Genomic DNA, 27,285 nt, shown 5'->3' with positions numbered 1-27,285 from the left:
TTAGCGATCACTTGAATTATAATCATATTAGCCTAAATAAGATTATTAACTATCTTATTAAGTGTGATTACAAGTACAAATTCCCTTTAACATACAAGTACAAAGGCGTGATCAAGCAATAACAATAATAATATATATCAAGAAACATAATAACAACAATCATCATCTTAATAATCTCAATCTTATCAAAGCATAATAATAATAGGAAAAATTGAAAATAATAATCCCACCTTTGCTCAATCTGCTCAAAACGAGCCGACCTTTGCAAAATCTGGGAACAAGCTCACCTTTACCCCTTATTTTCTTTAAACGGTCTCTTTTACAAGTTACCTGATGAGAAGGTTATTTATTTATTTTTTAAATTTTTTTTCTTTGATCATCTTCACCAGCATAATCACCCGCACCTTTCACCATTACTACCACATCACCACCTACCACCTCCATTGCTGAACCAAACTGACTCCCATGCCCACCACAGCCCCACCACTGACCAGTGACCACCATCACAATCTACAACCCCCTTAATTGAAGCCCATTCTGCCCTGAAATCCACCACGTGTACCAGATCTCCACCCTACCGAACCCAACCCCAAAATTAGACTGTAAAACAGTAATTGAAGTTGAAGGTGCCTAAGAGTTTAAAGAAATACTCAATTTGATTTCCAAAGTAATCAAAAACAAAATTGCTTGCTTCGAAGTGGGTTTTGTACGGTGACGAAGGGGCGAGGGTGGTTTCAGTTCGTGGGGTAAGGTGGATGAGTTACTCCGGCAGAGAAGGGGGTAAACAGGGGAAGGGGTTGGTTTGGGGAAGATGACGGTGGTCGTTAGGAGTGAATAAGGGCTAGTTTCAGTCCGGTGGGATTATCTATCAAATCGAATGGGTTTGTTAATTGCTGGTGGTGGGTTGGTGGCTTGTTGTTGTGAGAGGAAGGAGGTTGCGTGGTGATGGGCGGCTGTTGGAAGCGGTGGTCAATGTAAGGTGCTGGTTGTGGTCAGTTAGTCAAGGCTCAATGGTTGTGCGGTTTTGTTGGTTGCTGGTGATGGGTCGGCGGGAAAAAGGGTAGCTATGGTGGTGGTGGGGGCTGGGTCAGGAGGAAGGAGGTGTTTTTTTTTTAAAAAAAAAAAAATTATTTGTTTTTTTTAAGCTAATAACCAATTAGAAGCTGACACGTGGCAAGTCACCTTCTAAAACCAGTTACCAAATTATAAAACATGTCAAAGGCATGTTTTGAGAAAATAGGGGGTAAAGGTTGGCCCGTTCCCAGAATATGCAAAGGTTGGCTTGTTTTGAGTAGGTTGAACAAAAGTGGGATTATTCTTTTCAATTTTTCCATAATAATATTAGCAAGATCCTAGGCATGATACTAACAAGATTAATAACAAATCCTAGCATGTCACTAAATAATAAAGATCAAATCTTTATCCGTAACATGATATTAGAAAGAATATGAAGCATCCCATAGAAACATACATGATATTAGAAATCTTAGTTATTACCCTAAACATGATACTAGGAAGCAATAAAACATCCTAACATGATACTAGGAATCAAAATAATCAAAGCATGATATCTATATTAAAATAATAACAAAGTAATTAAATTACTTACTTGGATACCTCGTATCTCTTTCTAATAACATAATACACACGTTAGTAACTTCAAGGAAAAATATTAAATCAAACAATTAAATTAAATAATTGAAATAGAGATTTGGGACCAAACCCTAAAAAATTATCAACTTTTCACGTCTAAGGTGAAGGCAACTTCGAACTTGGTTAGGTGTGTCTAGAACTAATGTATGCGGAATTTTGTAAAAGGGAAAGGTTTAGAAAAAAAATATAGAGAGAATAAGCTTCTGGCTTTTAGAGAGAGAGAATAGAGATTGGATGATGATTGATGAATGAATAAAAACTAGGGGTCTAGTACCCTATTTGTAGAAAAATCGAGTTCCATTCGGAATAAAAAACCTCATGTCGCGAACGACAGGAGCCAGCGCCAGACGACAGACACCAGTGCCAGGCGACAGGCTTATTGTTGTCGCCTTGCGCTGAGTCAGAAATAAAACGCGCTTTGTACGCAGAATCCTCTTCTTAATACGATTAAGCAATAAATTCCACGTTTATCAATTAAAACCGGGTTTATCATAAAACATGTATTTTATTCCAAATAAAACTCTTTAAAATATAATTATCAATCCTAATATTATTAGAATTTAAAAGAACCTTCTAGTTATTCTAAAAGATTAAAGTCAATCCTAACAACTTTGGGAATAATAATTAATAGGCCTTCCTCTAGATCGTTGGGCCGCATATAAAATTCATTTCGGGCTCAATTTAGTATTTTGGCCATAACTTCCTCATTATTCATCGGAATTGGGCTTATAATATATCTTTCGAAAGATCTTTTCCAGCTCAATTCAACTACACTATTATTGCACCCTTATCATGGACTAAACTAAATTGGACTGGCTATTTTCATAAATAGAGCATAATAGAAATATTTTCAAAAAAACAGAAAGAGAGATATTTTAATAAAAACAACTGTATGACTAGACTTTTTATACTTTCACTTCGTTCGATAATCAAATGAAGTGAAAGGTATTCATCACTGGGTTTGGTTTTGGGGAGACACATTTGGGTGTCTACAGCCACCAAAACCCAAAGAAAAGGACAACAACCCCACACACAAACAACAACAACCACACGCATAAAAACCCACCCAAACAGTCTTGTTCGTGCTTCATTTGTGAGTCGGTTTAGAGGAGAGATGGAGCACAATTTTTTACGAGATTATAACAACAAGTTAGGCTTTGATTTCCACCTTGAATCCCAAGAAAAGTATGTAGAGAAGAGGAGTGAGTTGTTGCATCTTTAGGTGGGGAAAAACTGATGTATTTTGCCTTCTTTGTACGTGAAATGAGAAGAGGAAGTGAAAGGGTTTGGGAAGAAAATTAATAGGTTTTATTAGGCTTAATGAAGGTGAATATGGTGGGTTACTTAGGTGGAATATGTACAGTAGTAAAGCCTTGTGGCTACCGTGAAGAGTGAGGAGAAAATGGGCTAAATTAGCTCTCATACAAACCCTAAGTTAAGCTACACTAATGGGCTTGATTGAATAATTAGTTGAGGCTTAAGAATGGGATAAGGAAAATAATAAACAAGCCTATCTCAATCTATTTAGTCATGAAAGTGTTAAGGCAAAACCCGACTAATAAACAAAGTCTAGTTGGCCCGAAACTAGACTAGGCAAGGGATGTAACGAAAGGTGATATGAAACACGTTTAAAATGATAATGTATATATTATATTATTGATATCTCAATAATAATTACAATAGTAATAATGAAAACAATAGTTTAAATTACGATACAATAATATACATATAGTTCATACTTTACAATATATATATATATATATATATATATATATATATATATATATATATATATATATATATATATATATATATATATATGCGAGATGCGAAACCAATAATATTTATAATGACCTAATTAATAAAAGGACATTATAATGAGTTTTATAAATAAAAATTAAAGAATAGTTTATAAACAATATCAATTCGATAAACGAGTTGACGGAATCACCCAATACCACTTTAGTTATCGATATTGATACAATTGAACGTAAAACGTCTTAAAAACTCTAAAATCATTTTATACATATAAAATTGACACTTTAGTCAAGGAATCATTTATGATGACCTGTATCAATTTTAATAGGTTAAATATCTAAATTGACATTTAAACTTAAGGAATCACCCTTTAAAGCTAATATCAATTCAGACTAGTCAAATACAGTTTGAAATGATTAATTAAAACTCAAATATGCAACATAATACCTTTCAACCGTTTTGTCAAAATATTATAATTAGGGTTTCAAAGCTTGGGATGACCCTTATATCAAATAATGAAATCAACATTTCAATTTAGAAATTGATATTTAAATTAGAAATTAGGTTTAATAGGTTTTATGCACATAAAGTAGTGGATCAAAAAGGGCATTACAATCATATATTGTAGTATCTTGTTTTTAGTCATGAACTTTTGTCTATCTCAATTGTATCATTGAAACAAAAACTAATATCATGCATGTTTGACACACAGAACCTTATAGTAGAATTTTTAATAATATTATACAAACATTATAATTTTCCATATTAGTTAATTGAATGTCAATAATATATATATAATATAATATAATATAATATAATATATATATTATATATAAATATATAAATATATATATTTATATATAATATAATATAATATAATATAATATATATATTATATATAAATATATATATATATTTATATATAATATAATATAATATAATATATATATATATATATTATATTATATATAAATATAAATATATATATATATATAATATATATAATATATATATATATTTATACATATAATATATATATATATATATATATATATATATATATATATATATCATCGCTATTTATATAGTAATTATATTTTACAAATAACTTCTTTTTAAAAAAATTCCATTAATTTTTTTTTTTTTAAAAAAAATACTAAGGACACATCAGAAAATGACACATATCATTGTTGGTGTGTCTTTTAGTATATAGTTATTGATTGATTAATTGATGATTGATGGTGATTTTTAGATATAGATGTTTGAGTGCAAGGGTGTCAATTTTGGGCTAAGTTTAATTAGTGTTTAACTCATATCTCATTCGTTTTAAATCGGAATTGGGCTTATGATATATCGTTGAAAAACTTTTTTAAAGGGTAATTCAACAAAATAAGATTTGCATTAAAGTCAAGAGGCACAAAAACTAATTAATATAAGTTGGTTAAATTTAATGCACACATAATATAATGATTGTGATCACTTTGATCAAGCAACATGTTTACTAGAAACCTAAACCAATTGTCCAATTTATCTTATTAGGCATGATTTTAATTGCAAGTCTTGATTAAACATGTAATTGGTGATAACAACTAAAGAAGCAAATATAATATAATAATATTGGAAGTAACTCGATTATATTAGGAAACAAATCAACACATCCTAAACATGATACTAAATAATTATTAATACTAACATAATACAAATAATCAAAATCATCCTTAAACATGATGCTAGCATGACATAAATATAATAGAACTAATTATATCTACTAACTATGATTGCGAAACCTGGTAAACCCATCACGAATAGAATGTTAGTAAACTTCAATAAAATTAATAATTCAAAGTAAACTAGCTTTTGAGCCCGTTGACGGTTATACACAAGTTATCATTTTTTACTTAAAACTCACAAACTATTTGAATAACTTTATTTCATTAATTGTCTTTTGACATTTTAAACAAAGTTGGCTTAAAAAATTTTTATAACCAAAATATTAAACTCTTGTTAGATTTTTATATTTTTACATCAAATATAATGCTCTTCTTAACCAAATCTATTTCTCTTAAAGTATGCTTTTGAATATTGTTAGCCTAATGACATGCAAGCAATGTAGACCATGAAATTTCCATAATATTATTATGTGAAACTCTATTTTCTACACAAATTCAAGTCTTTTTTCTTTGCAGCCTCAATTTTTTCCTTTTCAATCATCATCTTTATTATATTAAAAGTTTCATATAGAACTTTGAGAGATATTTCTCTATTTTTTTTATTAGAACTTTGGTGATGTGAAAAAAAATGTAATGAATATTGTATTTGTATTAGAGAGTAGGGGAAGATAAGAGGTCATTAGTGAATTAAATGACGAATGTGATTAAAATTGCATTATAAGATAGAGGGGCTATTGGACATTCATATTCGACTTATCTCTCAACATTATTCAAGAGGCTATCAATTTTCAGTAAACAAGCTATTTGTTCAGTTTTCCTAAACTAGTCCTATGTACTAAGTCAAATAATCCATCGAGATTTCAATAACACTTTTACTCCTTAATAAGAAACATTTTGCATATCTGGTGGACATTCATATTTGAGTTATCTCTTAATAAAATCCTTTCTCCTTACAAGTAAGGGACTAACTTCTGTTCTCGATTACAGAGTATTTCTCCTCATGAGCATTAGTGATAGTGCTCTTAAAGGTAGCAATTAACTCAATCAGTTTGATTCAAGTTCAAGCCAACTCAATGTATGCCGTATAAATTTCCAATCTAATACGGAGTACTAATTAACGTCCTGTTTTGCCTTTCTCTATGCAATTTTAATTTTTATTTTAAAAAAAAAAAAAAAAAAAGAAGAGAAAGTAGCATCAACTAGTAGTAGCAAGAAAAGGGGAAAAATAGAGAAAACGGCCAAAGGTGAATCCCAAAATGCAAATCCAAATCCAAATGCATTGCAAAAGATAAAAAACCTGTGGATTCTGAATGATACATCTTCCATTCCCTAAACCCATTTTGTCTGTTTTTCTACCCAATTTTGCACTCTTTTCTTGGAAATTCTCTTAACTATTAAAATACTCTCTTACATTTTCGTATTCTTTTTCCACCCCTTTGTTTATCTCTGCTTAAAATCTGACTTTGAATCTGCTTCTGCTGTGAAATTAGACTCTTCTGTTCTGTGAGTTTTACCAAAACTTTTTCAATCCCAATAACTTTTTTTATTGAAATTGAAATTTTTAGTCAAACCCCATTTGATATTTCAATTGTTATGATCTAATCTTTCTGGGTTTTTGTTTCTGCAGTGATTGAATGGAGATCGATAAAGCAATTGGAGATTGCAATGATCAAAGGTTGAAAACAAAGTATAACAACGCTGTCTATGTTATTCAGAGAGCTCTTGCTCTTTACAAGTATGTCCTTTTTTTTTTTAATTTCATTTTAGGACTTTTGATTTCTGATTTCATGAAATTTTATATGGTATTTTGTTATGATTTTCTTGTTGTATGAATTCTTAACTTCCCTCCATTACAGCATTGAAGAGGTTGCTTTCAGCTTCAATGGAGGAAAAGATTCAATTGTATGTTCTGTCTTATAAACCAGAGAAAAACAATTATCTCACCTTTCCATTGTTGATGTTAACAATGCTATAAATTGCAGGTTTTGTTGCATCTTCTAAGAGCTGGATATTATCTCCATAAATTGGAGCAAGTAAAGCATGATGAAGATCTTGGATGTAATCAATCCAAATTTCCAATTAGGACAATATATTTTGAGAGCCCTTGTGCTTTCCCTGAAATAAATTCATTCACATATGAAACAGCTTCTATGTAAGAAAAGTTTCAACAGTTTTTATATCTTTCTATTTATATTTTGGTTTTGGTGAGAAATCTTATTAGTTTTACTGATGTTTGAGCAGCTATAATTTGCAATTGGACATCCTTCGTCAGGATTTTAAATCTGGTCTGGAGGGTTTGTTGAGGACTAAGCCTATAAGAGCCATTTTTCTCGGTGTCCGTATAGGTGATCCTACCGCGGTATGACATAATAGTGATTGCTTCTACATTTGACATAGCTATGTAATACAGAATTTCCACTAAATAGGTGGTCACACTAAGATGATAAATTGATGTTTTATTATGCGATATCATGTTGCAGGTAGGCCAAGAGCAGTTCTCTCCTAGTTCTCCTGGATGGCCACCATTTATGAGAGTGAACCCCATCTTAGATTGGTCTTATAGGTCTGAAAATACTCTATTGTTGTCTTTATATCGAAAGATCGTTTCTTGGATTTTCTGTGAATTTAATGGGAATTAATTTCCACATGCTATTGTCTTGTTGTCAATTTGTAAGAACGTCTTTGGCATGTTTGCAATGTCTTTTTGTTTCATTGGAGTTCTTTAAATCTAATGTTTCTGATAAACCTTTCACAGAGATGTATGGGCGTTCCTACTAACATCCAAAGTACCTTACTGCAGCCTTTATGATCAAGGGTAATATTCCCATCTTATACTGAGCCTTGTGCATTTTTGTTGATTCTGTTTGTCAAATATCTATATCTAGATTGTTATTGTAGTGGGAATGTAGGATAAGCATCATCCTGCGTATTTTTGCTATGCGTATGCCTTATTCAGTATGGGTTCTAACATGCACATATTTACTGTTTCATAAATTTCCTCTGGCAGCTATACTTCCATTGGAAGTGTATATGACACAGTTCCAAATAGTCTTCTGTCTGTTAGTAATCCCACTAGCGGTAAAGTGGAATATAGGCCAGCGTACATGCTTGCAGATGGAAGATCGGAAAGAGCTGGGAGGACAAGGAAATCTAAAGTAGCTGACAGTAGTATTTCTCTTAGCAATGGAACAACCGATGTGGAATCACAGCAAACTTGTATTCCAACAGCTTCAGTTATTGGTGTCGGGGATGAGATTCTGTGAGTCCTTTGTTTTACGTTATTTAATTGTAGGTGCGCTGATTCTGGATTGTTATTTTGCTTGTTTCTATTTTGTTATTATCCTGATTTACTTGGTAATGCTTTGGCAGTGTCTTATTTTACATTGCTTCTTACCGAGAGATCACCTTCATATTTAATTTTATCTACTACTAGTATTTGTTTTAAAGCTTAACATTTGTAAAACTTATTATAACCTTTTGTTTACTTCCTTCTGTGAAATGTCGATTGTTTGCTTTATTTTCTGTTTGCATATCTGGTGTGTTTGTATGTGCCTTTTTTACTTTCTGCCATCTTTGCGGTCAACTACTATCTGTAATAGGGTTGCTTAGACATAGAAAAGAATACACACTCTCACACACTCGCTCGCACACACAATCATTTGATGAGAATATCATTGTTAAAATGGAACTATTTTACGAAGTTCTTCCATAATAATATTTTCTGGCGATTTTTCAGCATTTAGTTCCTGTGTGTGTAGAATTTTTTAGTTGCACCATTTCTATCATCCCACTTGCCAACAAATTACTTCTACCATTAATACTTTAAATATCATTACGTAAAAATAATATAAAAAGTTGCTATTTTTGAAAGTATATGCTGAGATGCATCCAGCAAGATCTCGCATGACTAATATTTTTTTTAAACTATAAATTACCAAAGTTAATCAAATTAGAATGTGTTAATAGCTATGTATGAAAAGATGTGCTTAGGCTATGATGCACTTAGCGCAAGTGGTGAAGTGCTAGAGAGGTGCATTTGAATTGACTAACTTGAGGCGCACAACTTTCAGTATGTAATTTTTTTTCATATGACCCCTGAAGGCAAGCTAGTTATCAACCAAAACATCTATTATAAATTAATCCAATTCTTCTTATTACCCAAATTGTGTAAAACTGTTATATATTCCAGGCCCTTAGCCCTAAAGGAAGTCAGTCAAGCTACCAGATCCAACAAAATATCACATATTAAGGTGGCTCACAAACAGATATGCAAAGTGTGTTCTAGCCAACTACACCAAGCTCCATAAATCCGTGGCACCAAAGCAAACCTGTTTTCCTTGCCTCCTCTCCTCCATCCTATATTGCGTATTTGCAAGCAATACAGAAGAATTAGGAGGAAATCTCAAAGAGCCATCTGAACTAGATTCCCTAATGTCTCCTTGTGAATACTAGTATCTCCCAATGGAACATTATCTTAATCCTATTTATTATGAATTGTGCTTAGCGCCCACACAAAAGTTCCCTCCCGAAGGGGAAGTGGGGAACCTTAGTTTTCCAGATGAAATTGGCAACAAGATAAGCCCAATATGGGTTTTACTCACAGTTGTGTTAGCAAGGCAAGTTTAAATAACTCAGAGAATATCTTTTGGAAATTCCTTCATGAACACACTCATATATTTATTGGAATCTCCTTCCATCTCATATGATCAGAGAATTAGCACCTTAAGTTGAATATTAAACTTGCTTTTTTTTTTTTTTTTCTTCTGTCAGGGTAAGCTTTCATTCTTAAGTATTCATCTAGTGTTGAACTAGGTAAAAATGACTGGATTTCATTTTACTTAAGTACTGAATGCTTTTACTCCAGTAAACTATTTAGCCAACCCAAAGTAGTTGGAATATGGGCTTGATTGGTTAGTTAACCTTAACTATCTAGTTTTGTAATTGACCTATCTGTGTTTTATCATAAATTATTGGTTTCTTCTTCTTCTTCTTCTTTTTTTTTTCCTCATGTTCTTTCATATTGTTTTGTTGTTTATTGGGTCCAGAGAATTGTATGTATGTGATCATATTTTGTTTGTTTGGCGAAAATTGAGTACTCCTTTATTTTACCTAGACTTTTCTTGTTGACAAATCATGCATGTTAGGAAATGCTAAAATAATCAGTTTTATCATGTTTGATTGAGCTATACAATGATTGCAAAGAGTAATGGTACCTATCTAGGACAGTATATTTGAAGCATCCCCAATCAAAAAAGCAAGTTGTCAAGGCGAAGTGAAAAAGCTGTAGCTCAACTTTTGGATGTTTTACAGTTTTACTATGTTCTTGTGTTTGTGACGGATGTTTCATAGCAAACTTATCCCCCCATTCCCCTCAGCTGATTTTTACTGATATAACTGATTTTATATTGATAAACCTATATTTCCTGATTGAAACAGAATTTGTCGATTGAAACTAATTTTCTTTGGTTAGATCAATTTTTGATTTATACTGATACAATTTGTTGTAAGCGGTTACTAATATTTTTACTTTTTAAAACTGAGTTTTACTTAATGAGCCTAATTTTAATATATTAAAACAGTATGAGTGTCTGACCGATTGCAGGTAAGCAGCAGAGAGTTAACTTATGACTCAAGCAAGTTGCTATTAAGTGACTTGGCTGTCAATAAAATAGTGACTCTATGTAATATATTTCTTATTAACCTCTATGTTCGGGCATCAAAATTTTTAATATTTGAGATTCCAATGTCAATTATCTGATAGTGCAGGCTTGGCAAGGTTGAGGATCTTGTGGGACCATCATTGTGCAAAAACTTCATTCCATTGGTTGGACAGTGACGCAATTCAATGTCCTCCGAAGTGATGTAAGGAACCAATCCCTAGTTTCTATTTTGATTGGCAAGAACAGATTTCTTGATTTTGGGTTTAGAGATCAAGGCCCTGTGTGCTCACCTTATTTCCACTTGTTCAAAGGGAAAATAAGTGTAAATAAGGTTCTAAGTTCAGCTTAGATAAATTTAAGAAAATATGTTGAAATAAAGGAAAACAAAATAAGTCTTTATGAGGGTCATCCAAGTTCAATTGACAACTGAAATAAGTTTTAAGAAAACATGTTGCCAACATTTTCCTTCCTTTTTGGCGCCTAGTTCCCCCTTCTTTATATTCCTTTCCACTTCCCTCTTTTGATTTGACTTCTCCTCATCTCTCTCCTGTGAGCCCAATTCCTCCATTTCCATTCTTATTTTGTACAAAGTTTGTGCTTTGAACAAATGATTAAACCTTTGGCTGAAGTCCAACGCTATGTTTACTTAATTAAACTGTAATTTCCAATTTGCTCACCCTAGCAATTTGTCTTTTCTCTGAAGCCACCTTCCTTTCTCACTCCTTATTCAAATATGAATGAATGTTCCTCTCCCTCATAAACAAGCCTCTAATATTGGGATTTGAATTTGCATTTCCCTCATTATAGTTTGCAAAGAATGAAGTTTAAAGCAAAACCAATAAACAATTCCTCCCAATCTCCAGAAATTTCTGTGTTTAGCTCTAGCCCTTAAACAACCCCTGGCCCTGTATACCCAACCGGCCAACATGAGAATCAAACCTTGAGGAGAAGATTTATGAAAAAACCTACATCAGTAAAAGTTAGTGATTGAAGGTCTTTCCATGCTGAAGTCCACCTGATCAAAACCTGATGGTTAAGTTAGATAAAGATGGAGCATTTTGGCAGCATATGAAAAAATTATGAAAACCTATCGCTGATAAGAAAATAGGGTAAGTTTTATTAGAAGGAAAGAAGAAAGGTTTTTATTTTTATTTTTATTTTTTTTATTTTTTTTAACTCAAGGGGAAAAGGAAGAAAGATCATTTGGGTGAAAATGAATCTTAGATAATTAAGGAATGAATTTCATGATGAATGCAAATTTTGGGTAAAAAAGCCAAAAAAAAAAAAAAAAAAAGGTTGTATGTTGATGTTCTAATCAATGCTGGAAATCATCTTACAACATAAAGTGTCATATAAGATAATTTCTTTGACATTTTGTATGAATATCCTGCTGCCTTTTTTTTTTTTTTTTTCTGTACATGGAATGCAGTTTTTTCGGATTTCATAAGAAGAATAAGGTGGGAAGGAGTGGAAGAAATGACTGCAAAAAAGGAAAGGGGAGGAAACTAGGTTGTTGACATTTTTTTTTGGTGGGAAATGGTGATGATAAAAAAATAAAGCATTTTAAAATATGTTATCTGGAACTAAAAACCATGAAAGCTTATCAACTTCAACTTTTCATTTCAAAAAAAGGTCTTTTGGATGAAAATTTTGCTGTCAATTGTTAAAAGTTTGAAAAGTGACATAGCAAGGAGGGTGCATATTAATCTGGGCATACAAGGTAAACCATAAACGTATGAAATGGTTAATTTGAACGTATCACTTGCTTTTTTGATGGATAGAAATAGTGCCATTGTGGGCTAAAGCGGCCGGGACATTCAAGAATTGTTTGACTGGGGAAATTGATAGGAATTGGGTTCATTCATAGTTATGTTTTCCTGTTGAGGACTACAAGTCCTCACAAAAAAGTTGAATAGTTAATAGATTTCATCTAGTTCTAATGTTGTTTATAAGCTACAAAGCAATGGTTGCTAATCCTTAATTTTAAATGTTAGTCTGGGTTTTACTTTAATTCTTTTTGTGTTTTATGTTTACGTAATTAATTTTAATCATTCTTATTTTTGAATTGACACGCAGATAGATTCTGTTGCTGAAACTGTTGAACGACAAAAATCTACCAGTGATATGGTAAATTTTATTGTTCTTGGAGTTTTCTAGTGTTGATCAGTACTGCTACAATTATTTGTGGGTATTAACATCTACTTTTAGAGCCTTATATTGTGTACTAAAAGAAACTGAAAATTTCTTCTAGGTATTTATCTATGGTGGAATTGGTCCGTTACATTCAGATGCTACTCTTTCCGGCATCGCAAAATCATTTGGTGTCCGTTTGGTGAGTTGTGTCACTTGAGTTTTACTTTTTTTAATTGGTAGCCTATTTATCAAACTCTCATTCATCTGTCTTTAATTTAGGCACTTGATGAAGAATTTGAAGAATACCTGACAAGCATAGTGGGTTATCAGTCAACTGGTGACAAAAACGAGGTTAATAATTATGAACATCCTCTCTCTCTCTATCTACTCTTGCACACAAACGCATATGTTTGTGTACAAACGCTTTTAAGGGGTGTATACTTTTTAGAAGTTATCATCTATTTTCTATACTATAGCTAAAAGAGTAAGATCTAATATTGGAATTTGAATCTTATTTAGAGGCATGGTTTAGGTAAAGGTCAGATACTGTGGAAAGATGGAAGCCTGATAGCTTTCACTTTTGGCGGCACTGAAGTGACAAGATGTGGTTGCTCTGGTTTGGGCGAGGGTCAATATTATTCTAATTTATTGCACTCTATTATATTGCAGAATATCATTGTTCTTTAGTACTTCCTCCGTTTTTTTAGTTGACACGTTTCTTTAGTCATGTTTGCCAATGCACAACTTCAACCATTAATATCTTTAATTAGTTAATTACCGACAAACAAAAATTATGAAAAGTTGATATTTTGAAATTATATATCGTGATGAATCAAATAAGACCCCACATGGCTAGATTTTTCATTACGTATAAAGCACAAAGCACGGTCAAAGGGGAGTGAGTGAATAATGCTAAAGTCAAAACGTGTCAACTGAAAAAAAAAAAATAAAATAAATAAATAAAAAAAAACGGAGGTAGTAGATGTTAGTCATCAGATAGCTTAGATGAGATGCTCTATTGTTGGTACCTAATATCCAAGTTTCTCCATTATTCTTTGTAGCTTCTTTAATTTACATATACTATGTATAATTTTAAAGAAGCGACTGGTTAAAACAATTTAATATAGGTTTACAGAGAGAACAACAGTTTTGAAATGTAAAAATTCTTGCAAAGCTCTGTTTTTATTAGTGGCTATTTGCACTTCGATGTTTGACTAATTTTGACTTTTGCAAACCCTAATTTTCAACTTAGCTTGTTCTGGTTTTATCTTAGAGCACTTGAGAATGGTGGTGCTATTTTGAAGGGAGAGAGCCTGAATGATTTAGCAGAAATCTTAAAAATAAGTTGGGAATGAAGTTAGTTGATCCAATGAATAAGGTATATTGCGTAGATCTATTCTAGAAATAAGAATAACTGGTCTGAGGGTGGTTGAAGAGTTTAAGTCAGGTATCTTTCTTGTTGTTGGCCTGAAAATAGGTTACTCAACAAGATATTATCTGTAGGTCTTTGTTTACAATTGTCTTTTACTGCTGTCTATGTAGAGCTTTTTGCTTTCATTTCCTGAGATGTGTGAGGGAGTATATCTAGTTTCTATTTCCATTTTTTGAAAAGCAGAGTTAGGATGTAAGAGTGTTCAGCGGTTCTGTAAGTGCTACCTTATTAGATACTTCCTCCGTTATATTAATGTTACAACAATGGACTTTTTGCACTATTCATTACTCTTGTTTGACCATATAATATGAGTTATACGTTAAGCAAAACATAGTCAAGTGGGATCTTGTTGGATTCGTCTCATATAATACTTTCACAATATCAACTTTTTATAATTTATACTCTTACACAATTATAGATATTTAGCATATAAAATGCGTTTTGGGATGCGTAATTTCCTCCTTGTTGCAATATTAACAGAACGGAGGAAGTACATATTAATATGTTCTGGTTCTGTATGCTTTCGCATCATCTCACATGCATAATTTTATTTCTTCAGATGGCACAACTACCTGAGGGCATCACCGAATTGTTGCATCATGAGAAGCTTCCTGTGCCATTGGTATAAACACTGTGTTTATTTTCTCACACAGTCCCACAAAGATCCCCAATCTTGCATTCTGCAACAATGAATGATATTATATTAAAAAAAAAAAAAGACTTTCTTCCATTTTCATTTCTTGTCAAATTTGACTGTTTAGGGAAAAGAATTTCTTGGCATGTCCACAAAAACAAACTTGGATATTGTGAAGTTCTGTACTGATTTTCTAGCTGTTTACATTTTTGTTTGTAGTTGAACTTAGTAATTGTCTAGGGATGGTAAGGATGACATGTACCAGACAATAAGATCTTACTTGAATTTAACCTGAAGTGTCTGAAATAGGTAACTTGATTTTTTCACAATTTAAGATTGAATTGATATGAACCAAACCTGACTAATGATGTTCTCTTCAGCTTAATTTCAGTTCAGTTTAATTCAAATGAGTTCAGTTCCTAATTTCCTTCTCTCATAAACAGTTCAATTCAACTCAACTCAGCTCAGTTCAGTAAATCAGAACATGCCCTAAAATGATGGTGAATGTTAATTGCATTTTCATAATAAGCTTTCCATCTGACCCAAATCAGCTGCAACAAAATTACAACAAATATTAGTTACCTAATTGCTCTTCGCCCCCTCAAAAAAGGCTTCCATTTGCTTTTTAAATATTACCTGAAGTGTGCATAAAACTCGGAGAATCTAGTTGCACTGCCTTGTGAAGGTGGAAGCTACACTTTGAGCCCTGTCAGTTCGAACCTGGGTTCTGCAAGTAAACAAACATTCATGGGGACAGAAGGAATATTTGACAATGAACTGAAATTTGATACTATCCAGTATATAAATAGAAAGTACATGAACCAATGCATATAAGCTAGTCAGATTCTTGCCCATATATGATTCTTTTATTACTCAACCAAAGATTAGTAATAACCACTGCTAATAAGATACCTTTTGTTTTCCAATTGACATGCAAGTTTCAAATCACCAGAGATAAGTTAATGATCCATGGAATTCAACTTTTTTAGCTGAATTCTGTCTAGTAATGTCTGTCGGCAATATGTCACTATGTCCAGTGAATACCCTTTTTGGTGTTTCCTGTTGAACTATGTTGTCTAAGTATTTCTTGTTTGCCAAGCTAAAGGTTGGTTAAGGGGGTGTGACTGTGTGAACTGTGAAATAAACTTCTGGTGGATTTTATTTGCAGATGAAGTGTCAGAATGTTATAATTCTCATGGCAACAAATCTAGCAGAGCTGGACAAAGAATGGGATTGCTTGATTGAGCTTTCAGCCTCTAGTGGGCTCCTTATGTTGACAAAGCCCTTTTCTTCAAAGTATCTGTCAACTACTCTTTCAGATGTATGTGTAAAGAATTTCTCACTTCCTCTTACTTTTTGGGAGTAATTTCCTGTGCTAGAAATCTCTTTGCTCTCTGTAGTTAACGTCTTCTGTCCGCACACTTTCACTACTTCATATTTTCTTCTTGCTTGGCAGCATCTGCCATTCTAGAAATTATCATAGCTTACCTTAATATTACCCCCTCCCCTATGGGCCTCTCTGCATGGGGCTTCTCTCTCTGTGTGTGTGTGTTGGGGAAGGGGGGTTTGATGTGCATGTTGTTGGTCCTGCAATTTATGGAGATTGTTTATGTATTATTGGAAGTGTAGACTGATGTTCCACTGTTTGACTAATAAGAAGCAAATGCACGTGATATTGGCCCTGCACTGGAACCGCTATAAGAGAGTGGGATAACTTAAGCTTCTTTGTGGGCTCATGTAACGGGGTTTTTCAAAATTAGTGGGTGAAATTCGGTGGAATTGGGCTTATATTTAATCTTTTTTGCTGTTACAAGGAGCAATCCCCTCTGTTATAATTTTTGCTAGGTGCTCATTTAAAAAAAAATTATTCTTTAAAAAAAAAAAGGATGTTGGCGCAATCCCAAAAAACATAGACTGATTTTTCTACTGTTTGAGAAATGAGTAACAGATGCTCCAGATTTATGTTCTTTTTATTACACTTGCATATCCTTTTATTACTACTGTATGTTCTTTTGGTATGAACTGTATGCTCTTTATTATATAAACTGTATGGATTTATATGAATGAAGCTGAGATGCGTTCTCTTCTAATTTTATATGCTTTTATTACTCCCAAGTGTAGGTTGGGGGGAGCATGATGTGAATCATGCTCCTGGGTGCATATAATGATTGTTGCGTAGGTTTGCGAATGTAATCATTTCTTTATGTTTTACACTTGCAAAGGTGCATATATGACTATGTGAGGCCTTATGCTAATACAGATAATTATATTCTTAAATTAGCTTGGCATCCCAAGCTCTCAAAGTAAAATACTTCACAAAACAATTTTTACTAGCATGATCAGCACCAGTGTTAACTTTTTAAGACAGAAGCTTAACTTAAGTAAAGAGCTCTTCAGAGCTTGACTAGATCTTATTATCTTCAGAAAGTATTGGATTCTGACTATTTGCCAAACATTATATGCAGGTAGAAGTTGCTCAGCCATTATCAGCAATGCGTATTGAGTTTCCTGATTTGTTTATTGGTAAAAATTCTGTTACACTATATTGGGAAATCATTGTTTTCTATCACTATCTGAACATATTTTTTTGTATAATATGTAAAAAGGGTGTTATCGGAAGTCCAGACATGGACCTCTTGTGATTACGCTGGAAGGAAAGGTAATTTGTATAAGAACTTTTGTGATTTTTAGACTTCTGATGAAGCATAAAAGCGAAGTGGTTGTGACTGCTATTGACATGCTTTTAATTTATGTTTAGGACCAAGGGAAAGTGCAGTTAGCAACTGAGGCACTTGTGCAGAAGTTTCCTGCAGGGACAATTTCTGAAACTATTTAGAGTTAGGACACGAATCATCAAATTCCTCAGGGGTCAGAATTCTTTCATTGTTAGTTTGCTGTCCGAATATCAAATTTTGGCAGTCGGATCAGCTGCTTCTCTTCTTCTAACTACAGTGATCGTGGTAGCGGAATCAATGTTGAGAAAAAGCTGATTCCTCTTTCATGACAAGAATAGGGCTAAGAAGGTGAAAAGGCTATAATTACATTATTACAACTTTACAAGTATAGAAAACAATGTACCTTTATTTATAGTTTTTCAATATTATAAATTTTTTGGGCAGCCAGAAAACCCCAGAAAGCAGCATCTGATTGATTATTGTGCTATTATGAGAAGTAAATTAATTATACAGTGATTAGAATGCCAACTATATTGCAGAAACTGAACTACTTGCATATTTTCAACTGAGAGGAGGCTTTTATATGAAATCGTTGCAGTATTTGTTTGGCGTAGTGATTTTACTTATCAAATACTTGTATGTAATATCTTTAATTCTCAATAGTACAAATCATTAAAAAGGATATTATAATACAAAGTACGTAGTATTATTTTGTGAGATGATTATAATGACATCTCACATGACGTGTGTGTTTTTTTTTTTCTTTTTTTTTTTTTGCAATATTGTTTAAATTACATAACACTAATTACTATAAATCAAAGAATTGTTTTAAAAAACTCAAACAGATAAATGAAAAGGCAAAGGAACTAAAATTTTAACAATTTTGAGTAAATGTAGGCTTATATTAGATTCTAATTTCCTATTTAGTTGAGAATAACTGTGAGTTGATTATTGGGGTTGGGAAGAAGGGCTCTCATAAATCTAACATTTCTTTTTATTACATAGATAAGTTAGTTAAAGTAGAGTTTGTGATTAGTGTTAAAAGTAAAAATGTATTAATTAAAAACGAATAGAGGTAAAAATAAAGGGACGGAGGGAGTATTTCTTAACATAAATTGCCCCAAGTAAATAAGACAAATACATGGTGAATGCTTCATATACTGTACTTTCTCTGATGTTAGAATTTCAAAATTTTGTGACATGAGTTTGAAGTTTGAACCTTGAATTACACTAATAATGTGACTATAAGCTCTAGATAGAGAATATTTGTTTAGTAGCTCAAGCCGAGTTGGAGTCCTAAGGCAGCATGGACAACAAAGAAAGTCATGATCCCACTTCCTAAGATGCCATGAACATTCCTCAGCCCAGGATTTCCCTAACAAAACATTCAAATGAAGGTGTTAAGACAAACACAAATCATTTTACAAAACTTTGAAATTGCAACAAGATTGGCATCAGATACTGAAGTTTCTTATATACATTTGTAAATAAGATGCATTGTACTATCTCACATGATAAAGCTCACATCTTCAGGGGAGCATAGCACGTGGTTCAACAGTAGGTGTATACCATTGAAAAATGTACACCCGAGTGCATATTACATAAGATGAGCAACTAGTACCAATGTATATTTTTTTTATCTGAGTGGCAGAATAAAACTACATACTAACCTCAAATAGTGTTGGTAAGATAGTTTGTAAGGTCAAAAGTGCTAGGCCTATAACACCAGTGACAGCATGAGGACTGCAACCAAACATAGAACAATATTAAGTAATCATTAATCAACAAGAGAAAACAAACGGCAAATTGGCAAACCTTTGATTACGTTGCAGCAAATACAAATGGTAAGATCGACGACAATGAAGATGGAAGAAGATGGATGTACCTCTCAAAGATGGGTCTATCTGAGGTTAGCAAAGACGTTACGCCTCCAGTAGCCCCAAGAGCAAAGAAGAAAAACATTCCTGCCAATAGCTTTGGGTGTAAGTCTTTAGCTTTAGCCTTCTCCTCCTGCAGTAGTGCTTATAACATTAGATCTCATCACATATTGAATTATTGATACATAGTATAGCATGATATATCAGACAACATTCGGATTATAAAAATTAATATGAATCTGATGACATCTCTTTTATTGTTTTTTTTTTTTTTTTTTTTTTTTTTTTTTTTTTTGCATAATGAATAGTGATTGACATACCACATCATCTGAGAAGCGTATGCGGAAACCAAGGTAAGTACCATACCCACCCATTGCGAAAAGCACCACTGCCTGCAATTACATCAGTCCACACAATTAATTGATGTGCAATGAAGTTACAAATAAAGGTATTATAATGCAAAAGAAAGAGATAAATAATACTTCGTATATAATTTGAGCAGAGTTTCTAAATTTGAAAATGAGACACTTAAATAAAAACGGCCGCTTTTGAAAAGTGGGGCACTTAAAATCAAACAAAGGGAGTATTAGTTACCATGTTACCAGGATGACCCCAATGAACAAGCCAATCTGGAAGGTTCAATGACTTTACTATCTCCACAAAAGGTGCAAATGCTGACCTCACTGTTTCAGCTGTGATTCACGCAATAAGTTGCAAAACCATCAGACACTAGATTAATGCAAACGACCTCCAACCAATGTGTTGAGTTTACATACTCTCTTTTTTCGGTTCATACACAGGGAGGTACAAAGGGTAAGAAATTTGTTGTAGATGTGATTTAATTCCAAGTCTTAATATCAAGCGATGCTAATTGGAATTTATAGACAATAAATCTAGATTGACATGGTAAACAATGGTTAAGCCTTGAGACGGGATTTGATTTAATTGTTGAAAACACCCCTTAATACTTTAATCAATTAAGATGGTTGATCATTAAATTCTTAAAAATAGTTAATATTAAATAATTTATTTAAGTTGGTGACATATCAATATAGATATGATAGATATGAGGTGGGACATAAGACGAGACATAAGCCTACTAGGGGTGAACTAATGCGGTCTAATCTAAAACCTAATCAAAACGTAAACCAAACTGAATTAGATATGTGCTGTGGTTTTTATTTATTTATTATTTTTTTTTCTAGTATGATTCGGTGCAGTTCATGGAATCTCAAAACTGAATTAATATGGCTTGGTTTCGGTTTTAATAAGATTTGAAAAACCAAAACCCGAAATCCAAACCAAATTATGGCACATATTCAAATTATAGCTTAGTCCGATATTAATTTCTGTCCTACGTTAAGCCAAAAACGGTGTGGTTTTGTTCGGTTTCAATAGTAATACGGTGCGGTGTGGTTTGAAAAATTCCAAAACCGAATTAATTTGTTTTGGTTTTGATTTGGGCTACAAACCACACTGAACTTTCACTCCTACAGAATACCAAGTAAAATGACCCTTTTATCATAAGCAATTCTATTGAAATTGAAGACTTGAAAAACAAAAAATAAACTTCACCATCATCAACATAATACCTCCGGGAAGGGCAGCCAATAGCATCAACGACATAGGATTGATTGAATAAAGCATAGTTTCATTCTTCAAATCCAATTCTTCGGATTCATAAACTTCAACATCATCAGTACTCGTAATTTCTTCATTGTTGCTTTTCTTAACACCAGAGCAAACAATGCAATCTCTTCTTCTAGTATAAGTAGACAATCTCGACGAAATCGAATCCGACGAGCAATGGTTATCGGTGAAGGTAGTACCACTAGTAGTAGGAAAGAATAAAGGGTGAGGAGATTTACAAGTGCTGGCAATACTTTTTAATGGTAATGTTGCAACGGTATTCAGCATTGCTGCCATTTTTGGTTATTGTTAGTTGTTATTGAAGTTGATTTTACACTAATGATATTGCTAGTTAGTCTGTTAGTGTATACTGATATTATAAGATAGAGAAGAAAGAACGAGAAATTGTGAAAGTATGGCGAAGAAGTGGACACGCCACACGCCCTTTTTGGCCTACCAAAAGTTATGACAACAATACAATATCACCATATCATATCGTATTATATTCCTCTGTTATCTTTCTATTGGACAAGAATACATATCAAGTACTTGGTACGAGTACGAGTATTTCTTTGTCAATTTTATTTTTTATTTTTATTTTATTTTTTTTAACTTTTCATAATCTTTACAAATTTAATATACGATTTTGAGGAAAACTATAGGCGCATAGGGACTATTGGTTTGCAAGTATATAGGATGGCAAAGCTGATAATAAGTAGAACTTTATCACTGATGAGTGGGGCCTGAAAGTGCCAATTGGGATTCAAAGCCAACGGGAGTATGAGAAAAAATAACGGGGGGTGAATTTTGAAGCGGGAAACCAAATTTACCCCACTCCCCAAAAGAGTTACTTTTTGAAGAAGAGAAAGACTCAGCAGCTTCACAAAGCTTCAATGGTGTGTTCCGTCATGAACACCTAATCTCAAACGATTCTTATAGCTAGCTAAACCAAAATTGAAGTTATTTTTTGAATCCGGACTACATTTTGACAATGCGAAATCATTTAGTTGATATATTGGGAGTTGACTTAGCGGAAGCATTGCGGGAAGAAGAAGGCCATGGTTGCGCAAGGAGGGAGTTGCGTTTTGATAGTGAGAATGTAAGTGTTCGAAACCCTATGTATATCGATGCGTTGCATGAGGTTTTTTTTTTTTTTTTTTTTAACTTAGCAATTTAATGCATGAATTAGTACAATTAACACAGTTCAATTGAATTAGCTGAAAAGTTAGGGTTTTTTTGGGGTAATTCGAATTACATAGTTGTTGATATTGAATTTGACAGTGCTTAAATTAGGTGGCATATTGTTTAAATGTAAGTCATTTTTGGAGCAATTGATGTTGGTATTGCAAGTCACTTTTGGAGCAATTGATGCTCATATTGTTACATTGTTGATTGTAACTCGATTAATTGATTTGGGCGTGGTTAATATGTGTGTTGGGATGGTTGATTTGTGTGTTGTGTATGTTGAAATTTGGAGTTGCTTGAAATTAATATTAACATTTGTAGTTAAATTTTGAAACTAAAAATTGGAAAATGGTTGTTCTGTTATGAAGCTTTGTGTATGCTTGAAATTGAAATTGATGTGTATAATTTAGAGGTTGTTCTTAGTTACTTGTGGTGGTGTTGTGTATATGATTGTTTTATGTGTGTCATTGTTTTAGGGTGGTGTTGGTGGTGACGATGATGATGATGCTGTATGTGGTAATGAGGAGGGATTTCAGAGTGAGCATGGTTATAGAGAAGAGGATGAGGAGGAAATTGAAGAGGGATCAGAAGATGATGGAGATGAATGGGGGTCTGATAGTGAGGGAGAGGAAGGGTGGTCAGATTATGAGGAAGTAGAAGAGGAGGAAGGAGGTGAAGATGGAGGTGTAGGGGAAGGAAGTTTTACTTTCATAACCCCGAAGAAGAACCCCATACTGGTTAGCACAATATTTGGTGTGGAAGAGGAAGTACCAACCCCGAGTGTGGGTATGGTATTTGGTAGTTGGGATGAGGTTGATAGTTATTTTTGGAATTATGCTAGGCAAAAGGGGTTTAATATAGTGAGGGCTGCTGTTGGGTTTGGCAAGGTGAAGAGTGATTTGGGGGATGGAACGTTTTGTAAGCAGAAGAGGAATGCTAAGTGGACGCGTGACTGCTACGGAAGACCCTCCAGGAAGCGTAAAGTGGATGTACTTAAGGAAGGGTTTTTGCATGATGAGGAAACAGTTGTGAATGTAACAATGTTCAGGAAGCATGAGTTGGTGTCTAAAAATGGGTACTTGGTGAACCGAGTGTGTAATGCAAAGAAGTCTAGGGTAAAGGTATCGCAGATGTATAGTTGTTTGGCGAGGGAGAAGAAAGGGGTGGATGAGATGTCACTTACCCAGAAAGACTTGGAGAATGTAGTTGCTGAGAAACAAAGACTTGAGCTAACCGAGGGTGATGTGAATGGAATGATAGATTACTTCAACAAAATGAGTGCAGACAATCAAATTTTTTTCCATCTTTGTAGGTTTGGTAAAGATGGTGCATTACAAGATGTTGTTTGGGTAGATGCGAGGTGTAGAGTTGGGTATGAAGAGTTTGGAGATGTTGTCTGTTTTGACAGTACATACTTAACAAACAAATTTCACCTTCCTTATGCTTTGTTTGTCGGTGTGAATCACCATGGGCAGAGTATATTGTTTGGCTGTGCATTGATCTCTCGGGAGACGGAAGAGACCTACGAGTGGGTGCTGAGGACATGGCTACATTGCATGGGAGGGAAAGCTCCTACCTCGATCCTGATGGATCAAGATCCGGCTATTAGGAAAGCTGTGCATATAACCATGAGTGACACTTGTCATAGGTGATGCATTTGGCATATCCTTCAAAAGTTTTGGAAGTACGTGGGTAAGCATGAGCAATATGATGCTGTGAAGGATGAGTTTTAGAATATCATATACGGTAGTTTAGATGGAGAAGAATTTGTAGCTCGTTGGATAGATGCAGTGGAGTACTGTGAACTACAAGAAAACAGTTGGCTTGAAGGTAAGGTTAATCAGCTTTATGTGATTTGTTTGTTTTTACTGCTTTGGTATATGGTTGTTGGTTGCTAAAGCTGATCTACCCTTAAGCTTGCTTGGTTACTGCACTTGCATTTTGGGTGATTGTGCGTGCAGCATGGTTGAAGCAATTTTAGTGTTGTGGTGTTGCATTCATTTGTTTTATTATGTACCACTGTATGTGCTGGTTGCATTTTAATAAATCAGGTGGCATTTATTTTGTACCACTAAGGTGGCAGATGTTATTTCCCATTATTAGCATTACTGATTTCCTCTTTGGAAATGATGCATGCAGGTCTATTTGAGGAAAGGGAGATGTGGATCCCAGCATATTTGAAACATTTGTTCTGGGCGGGGATGAAAACAACACAGCGTTCGGAAAGCTTCAATCATTTTTTCAAAGGTTATGTTGACAAGAACACAACCTTGTCTGAGTTTTTGCTTCGCTACTGTGATGCTATGACCATAAGGGTTGAGGCCGAAAGAGTTGCTGACTCCAATACGACCCGCTACGTGAGGCATTTAAAGACGGTCTTCCCTACGGAGGAGGTGTTCCAGAAGTGCTATACAGACGCGAAATTCAAAGAAGTTTAGCGGGAGTGCACCAAGGTGTTGTATGTGCGTTGTCTAAATCAAATTGAAATTGGAGATAATGTGATTGAGTTTGTAATGGAGGACCGTATTTGGATCAAGCCAAAAATGCAAAGAAAGAGTCTGTGACAAAGGTTCGGAGATGTTATAGGCTTTTGTTTGATAGAACCACATATGAAGCAACTTGTGACTGTAAACACTTTGAGTGTCATGGAATCATTTGTCGACATATGATTTTGGCCTATGACCTTAGTGGTGTGGGAATTGTTCCTGAGAAATACATTCTTCGTCGTTGGAGAAAGGATGTTCAATGGAAACACACACGTGTAAAAGTAGCTTATCATGATCCACTTAAAACTGAAGAGGTGAGGCAGTATCACAAACTTATGGGGACTTGTGAACCAATTTGCTCGAAGGCGTCTACATGTATTGAGGCCGTTCAGGCCGTGTCAGAAATGCTGCAACTCATGGACCTGAGAGTGGATGAAGTGTTGGCAATGGTTGCCAAAAAGCAGGAAGAGGCAACTAAGGCCAATGCAAATGATGTTCCTACAGAAGGTGGTCAAGGTATTGCTGAGACTCCTTCTTCTGTGGCGTAGAACAAGCTACCTCATCCCACAACCACGCCAGTGACAGTTGGTTCCGATCTGCCAAACACCTCAACTCCATTAAGTGGTTTCCAAGGCAGTTGTGAAGCATCTGCCTCGGGGAGGATTAAAGATCCACCATTACCGAAGAAGAAAGCCCACCGTACTACAAATTCGCGGTACCCACCATGCACGGAAAAAAAAGGCAAACAAAAAGCTGCTAGGGCCAAAAATGCTGCCAAAAAGCTGCTAGGGCCAAAAATGCTGCCAAAAAGCAAGCTACCCAAACCCAAACCAGTGTATCGATGTCAACGAATGAATACATGCGGTCGGTTGGAGGTATACAAAGGAGTCATATGGATGGTTCTATTGGTTACTTTACTGCTGTTAGGGGTAGAAACTCTGGTGGGGGGGGTGTTAGCTAGTCTACTTGGTTTTACTCCTGGTACAGGAAGGTCCAATCCGAATTAAAGTCATGTAAGCTGTATTAATTACCCTAGTGGTACATATTGAACACACATTAATGTACCAATTGTTGAGATAAAGCAGGAGTGCTTGCTAATGACAATAATGTTGCACTAAAATGACGTCGTATTTGACATTTGTAGACACAATTCTTTTGTTACATTATTTTTGTTGTTTCTATTTTTACTGTTTTCTTTTAACTTTCACGGTGATTAGATGAAGTTAGTTACCTAACGTGGATTTAATAGGAGCTCATCTGTTAGTTCAAAGTCAGCATGGAACAACGTACTTAGTTCCAAGTTAATGGCAGAACAGGACATTTAAAATGGTACATTTATAGAGATTTTATTGTGCCATTGGAATTAAAAGAGTACATAACATTAATAAAACTACATGGAAAGCATCAGAAAGAAAATGCAAGAACAAGAAGGAATCAATCGTCGTCAAACCCAAAATCATGGTATCCTTCCCACGGATCCACGTATGGGTCATTGTAATCAGGCGCATGTCCGTCCCAAAAATTCTCGGAATCCGGATTGACCTTGTTATCGTACCTTTGCTTCGCCGCGTTTAACATATTGACATACCATTGTGGGTAGTCATCATAGTCAAAGGGCTCCCTAGTGATGAGATCCAAGTGTTGCATCTCATCGTAGCCATTTTCAGCCAACATCTTGCTCCTAAAATACATGCATTGCTCCTCGCTCGAATGGATCATTTCATAAGGATCCTCGTGAGAGAAATTCATCCACTCTACAGTGACATGAACCACGCCTTTGTCATAGTCGGACGTGAAATCATGGCCAAGTAGTAGAAGACAATACTTCTCACCTTCCTTACAGTGGTTGTTGAGCATGTCCTCTACGTTTGCAGCCCAATCATAGTAACTCATAAAGAGTTCCCAAAATTGAAGCCAATGCATGCAGTACCACGAAGATCGCACACAATCTATCATTGTTTCATAGAAATCTTTGAGGTTAACACTAATCGCAATCTTGTGAGCATCCACAAGGTAGTGCATGAAACCACACGCCTCTTTGCGAAAGTCTCCGGGACCTCCTATTTTAAACGGCGTGAGGAATGGGTACTCGGGGTGGAAATCAATCCCTGTAATGGGATTTTGAAGCCCACCGCGAGCTATCGTCGCCGATTGGTGCGACCACATCATCTCTTTACCTCTTTTAGGGTGGTAAAAGTCTCGAATGACGCCGTTTGCATCGTGATGGCCATTGTTTTTCATGTACTCCAGACGCTTCATAAGTCCCCTTGGGGTCTTATGATTAGCCACTTTCTTTTCATCACTCAATCCCTTTGCAGCAAACACTCTCTTGCTCCCATTTCTCCCCATTTGTGTGTGTGTGTGTGTGTGTTTTTTTTTTTTTTTTTTCTGAAAATATTGTTTGCACTGAATTAGCTAGGCATGTATGAACTAGGTCCTCTGCCAGCGTTTCTTATAGTGCTAAAGCCTCAATAAATTACCCTCCAACTACTT

General features: G+C 34.4%; 2 protein-coding genes and 1 pseudogene across 2 annotated transcripts; 2 read left to right on the top strand and 1 right to left on the bottom strand.

Moving 5' to 3' along the window:
• Nucleotides 1-6,248: 6,248 nt before the first annotated feature.
• On the top strand, nucleotides 6,249-18,143 carry LOC110709915 (annotated as a pseudogene).
• A 542-nt stretch (nucleotides 18,144-18,685) lies between these two features.
• Nucleotides 18,686-21,569, bottom strand: LOC110709920. Its single transcript, XM_021888179.1, has 6 exons — nucleotides 21,085-21,569; nucleotides 20,087-20,184; nucleotides 19,813-19,884; nucleotides 19,501-19,625; nucleotides 19,286-19,358; nucleotides 18,686-18,990 (listed from the first exon to the last, which is right to left on the bottom strand). Exons 1-6 carry the CDS (start codon nucleotides 21,416-21,418, stop codon nucleotides 18,886-18,888), a joined length of 807 nt encoding a protein of 268 aa, XP_021743871.1. The 5' UTR covers nucleotides 21,419-21,569; the 3' UTR covers nucleotides 18,686-18,885.
• A 543-nt stretch (nucleotides 21,570-22,112) lies between these two features.
• On the top strand, nucleotides 22,113-24,744 carry LOC110709894 (protein FAR-RED IMPAIRED RESPONSE 1-like). The gene is made up of 4 exons (XM_021888154.1): nucleotides 22,113-22,220; nucleotides 22,783-23,954; nucleotides 24,057-24,136; nucleotides 24,446-24,744. The coding sequence occupies exons 1-4, from the start codon at nucleotides 22,113-22,115 to the stop codon at nucleotides 24,742-24,744; spliced, it is 1,659 nt and encodes a 552-aa protein (XP_021743846.1).
• Nucleotides 24,745-27,285: the final 2,541 nt, after the last annotated feature.

This window comes from Chenopodium quinoa, unplaced genomic scaffold, assembly GCF_001683475.1.
Source record: "Chenopodium quinoa cultivar QQ74 unplaced genomic scaffold, ASM168347v1, whole genome shotgun sequence".
Lineage (NCBI taxonomy): Eukaryota > Viridiplantae > Streptophyta > Magnoliopsida > Caryophyllales > Amaranthaceae > Chenopodium > Chenopodium quinoa.
The sequence above is the reverse complement of the archived record's forward strand: the minus strand, read 5'-3'. Positions and strand labels throughout refer to the sequence as shown.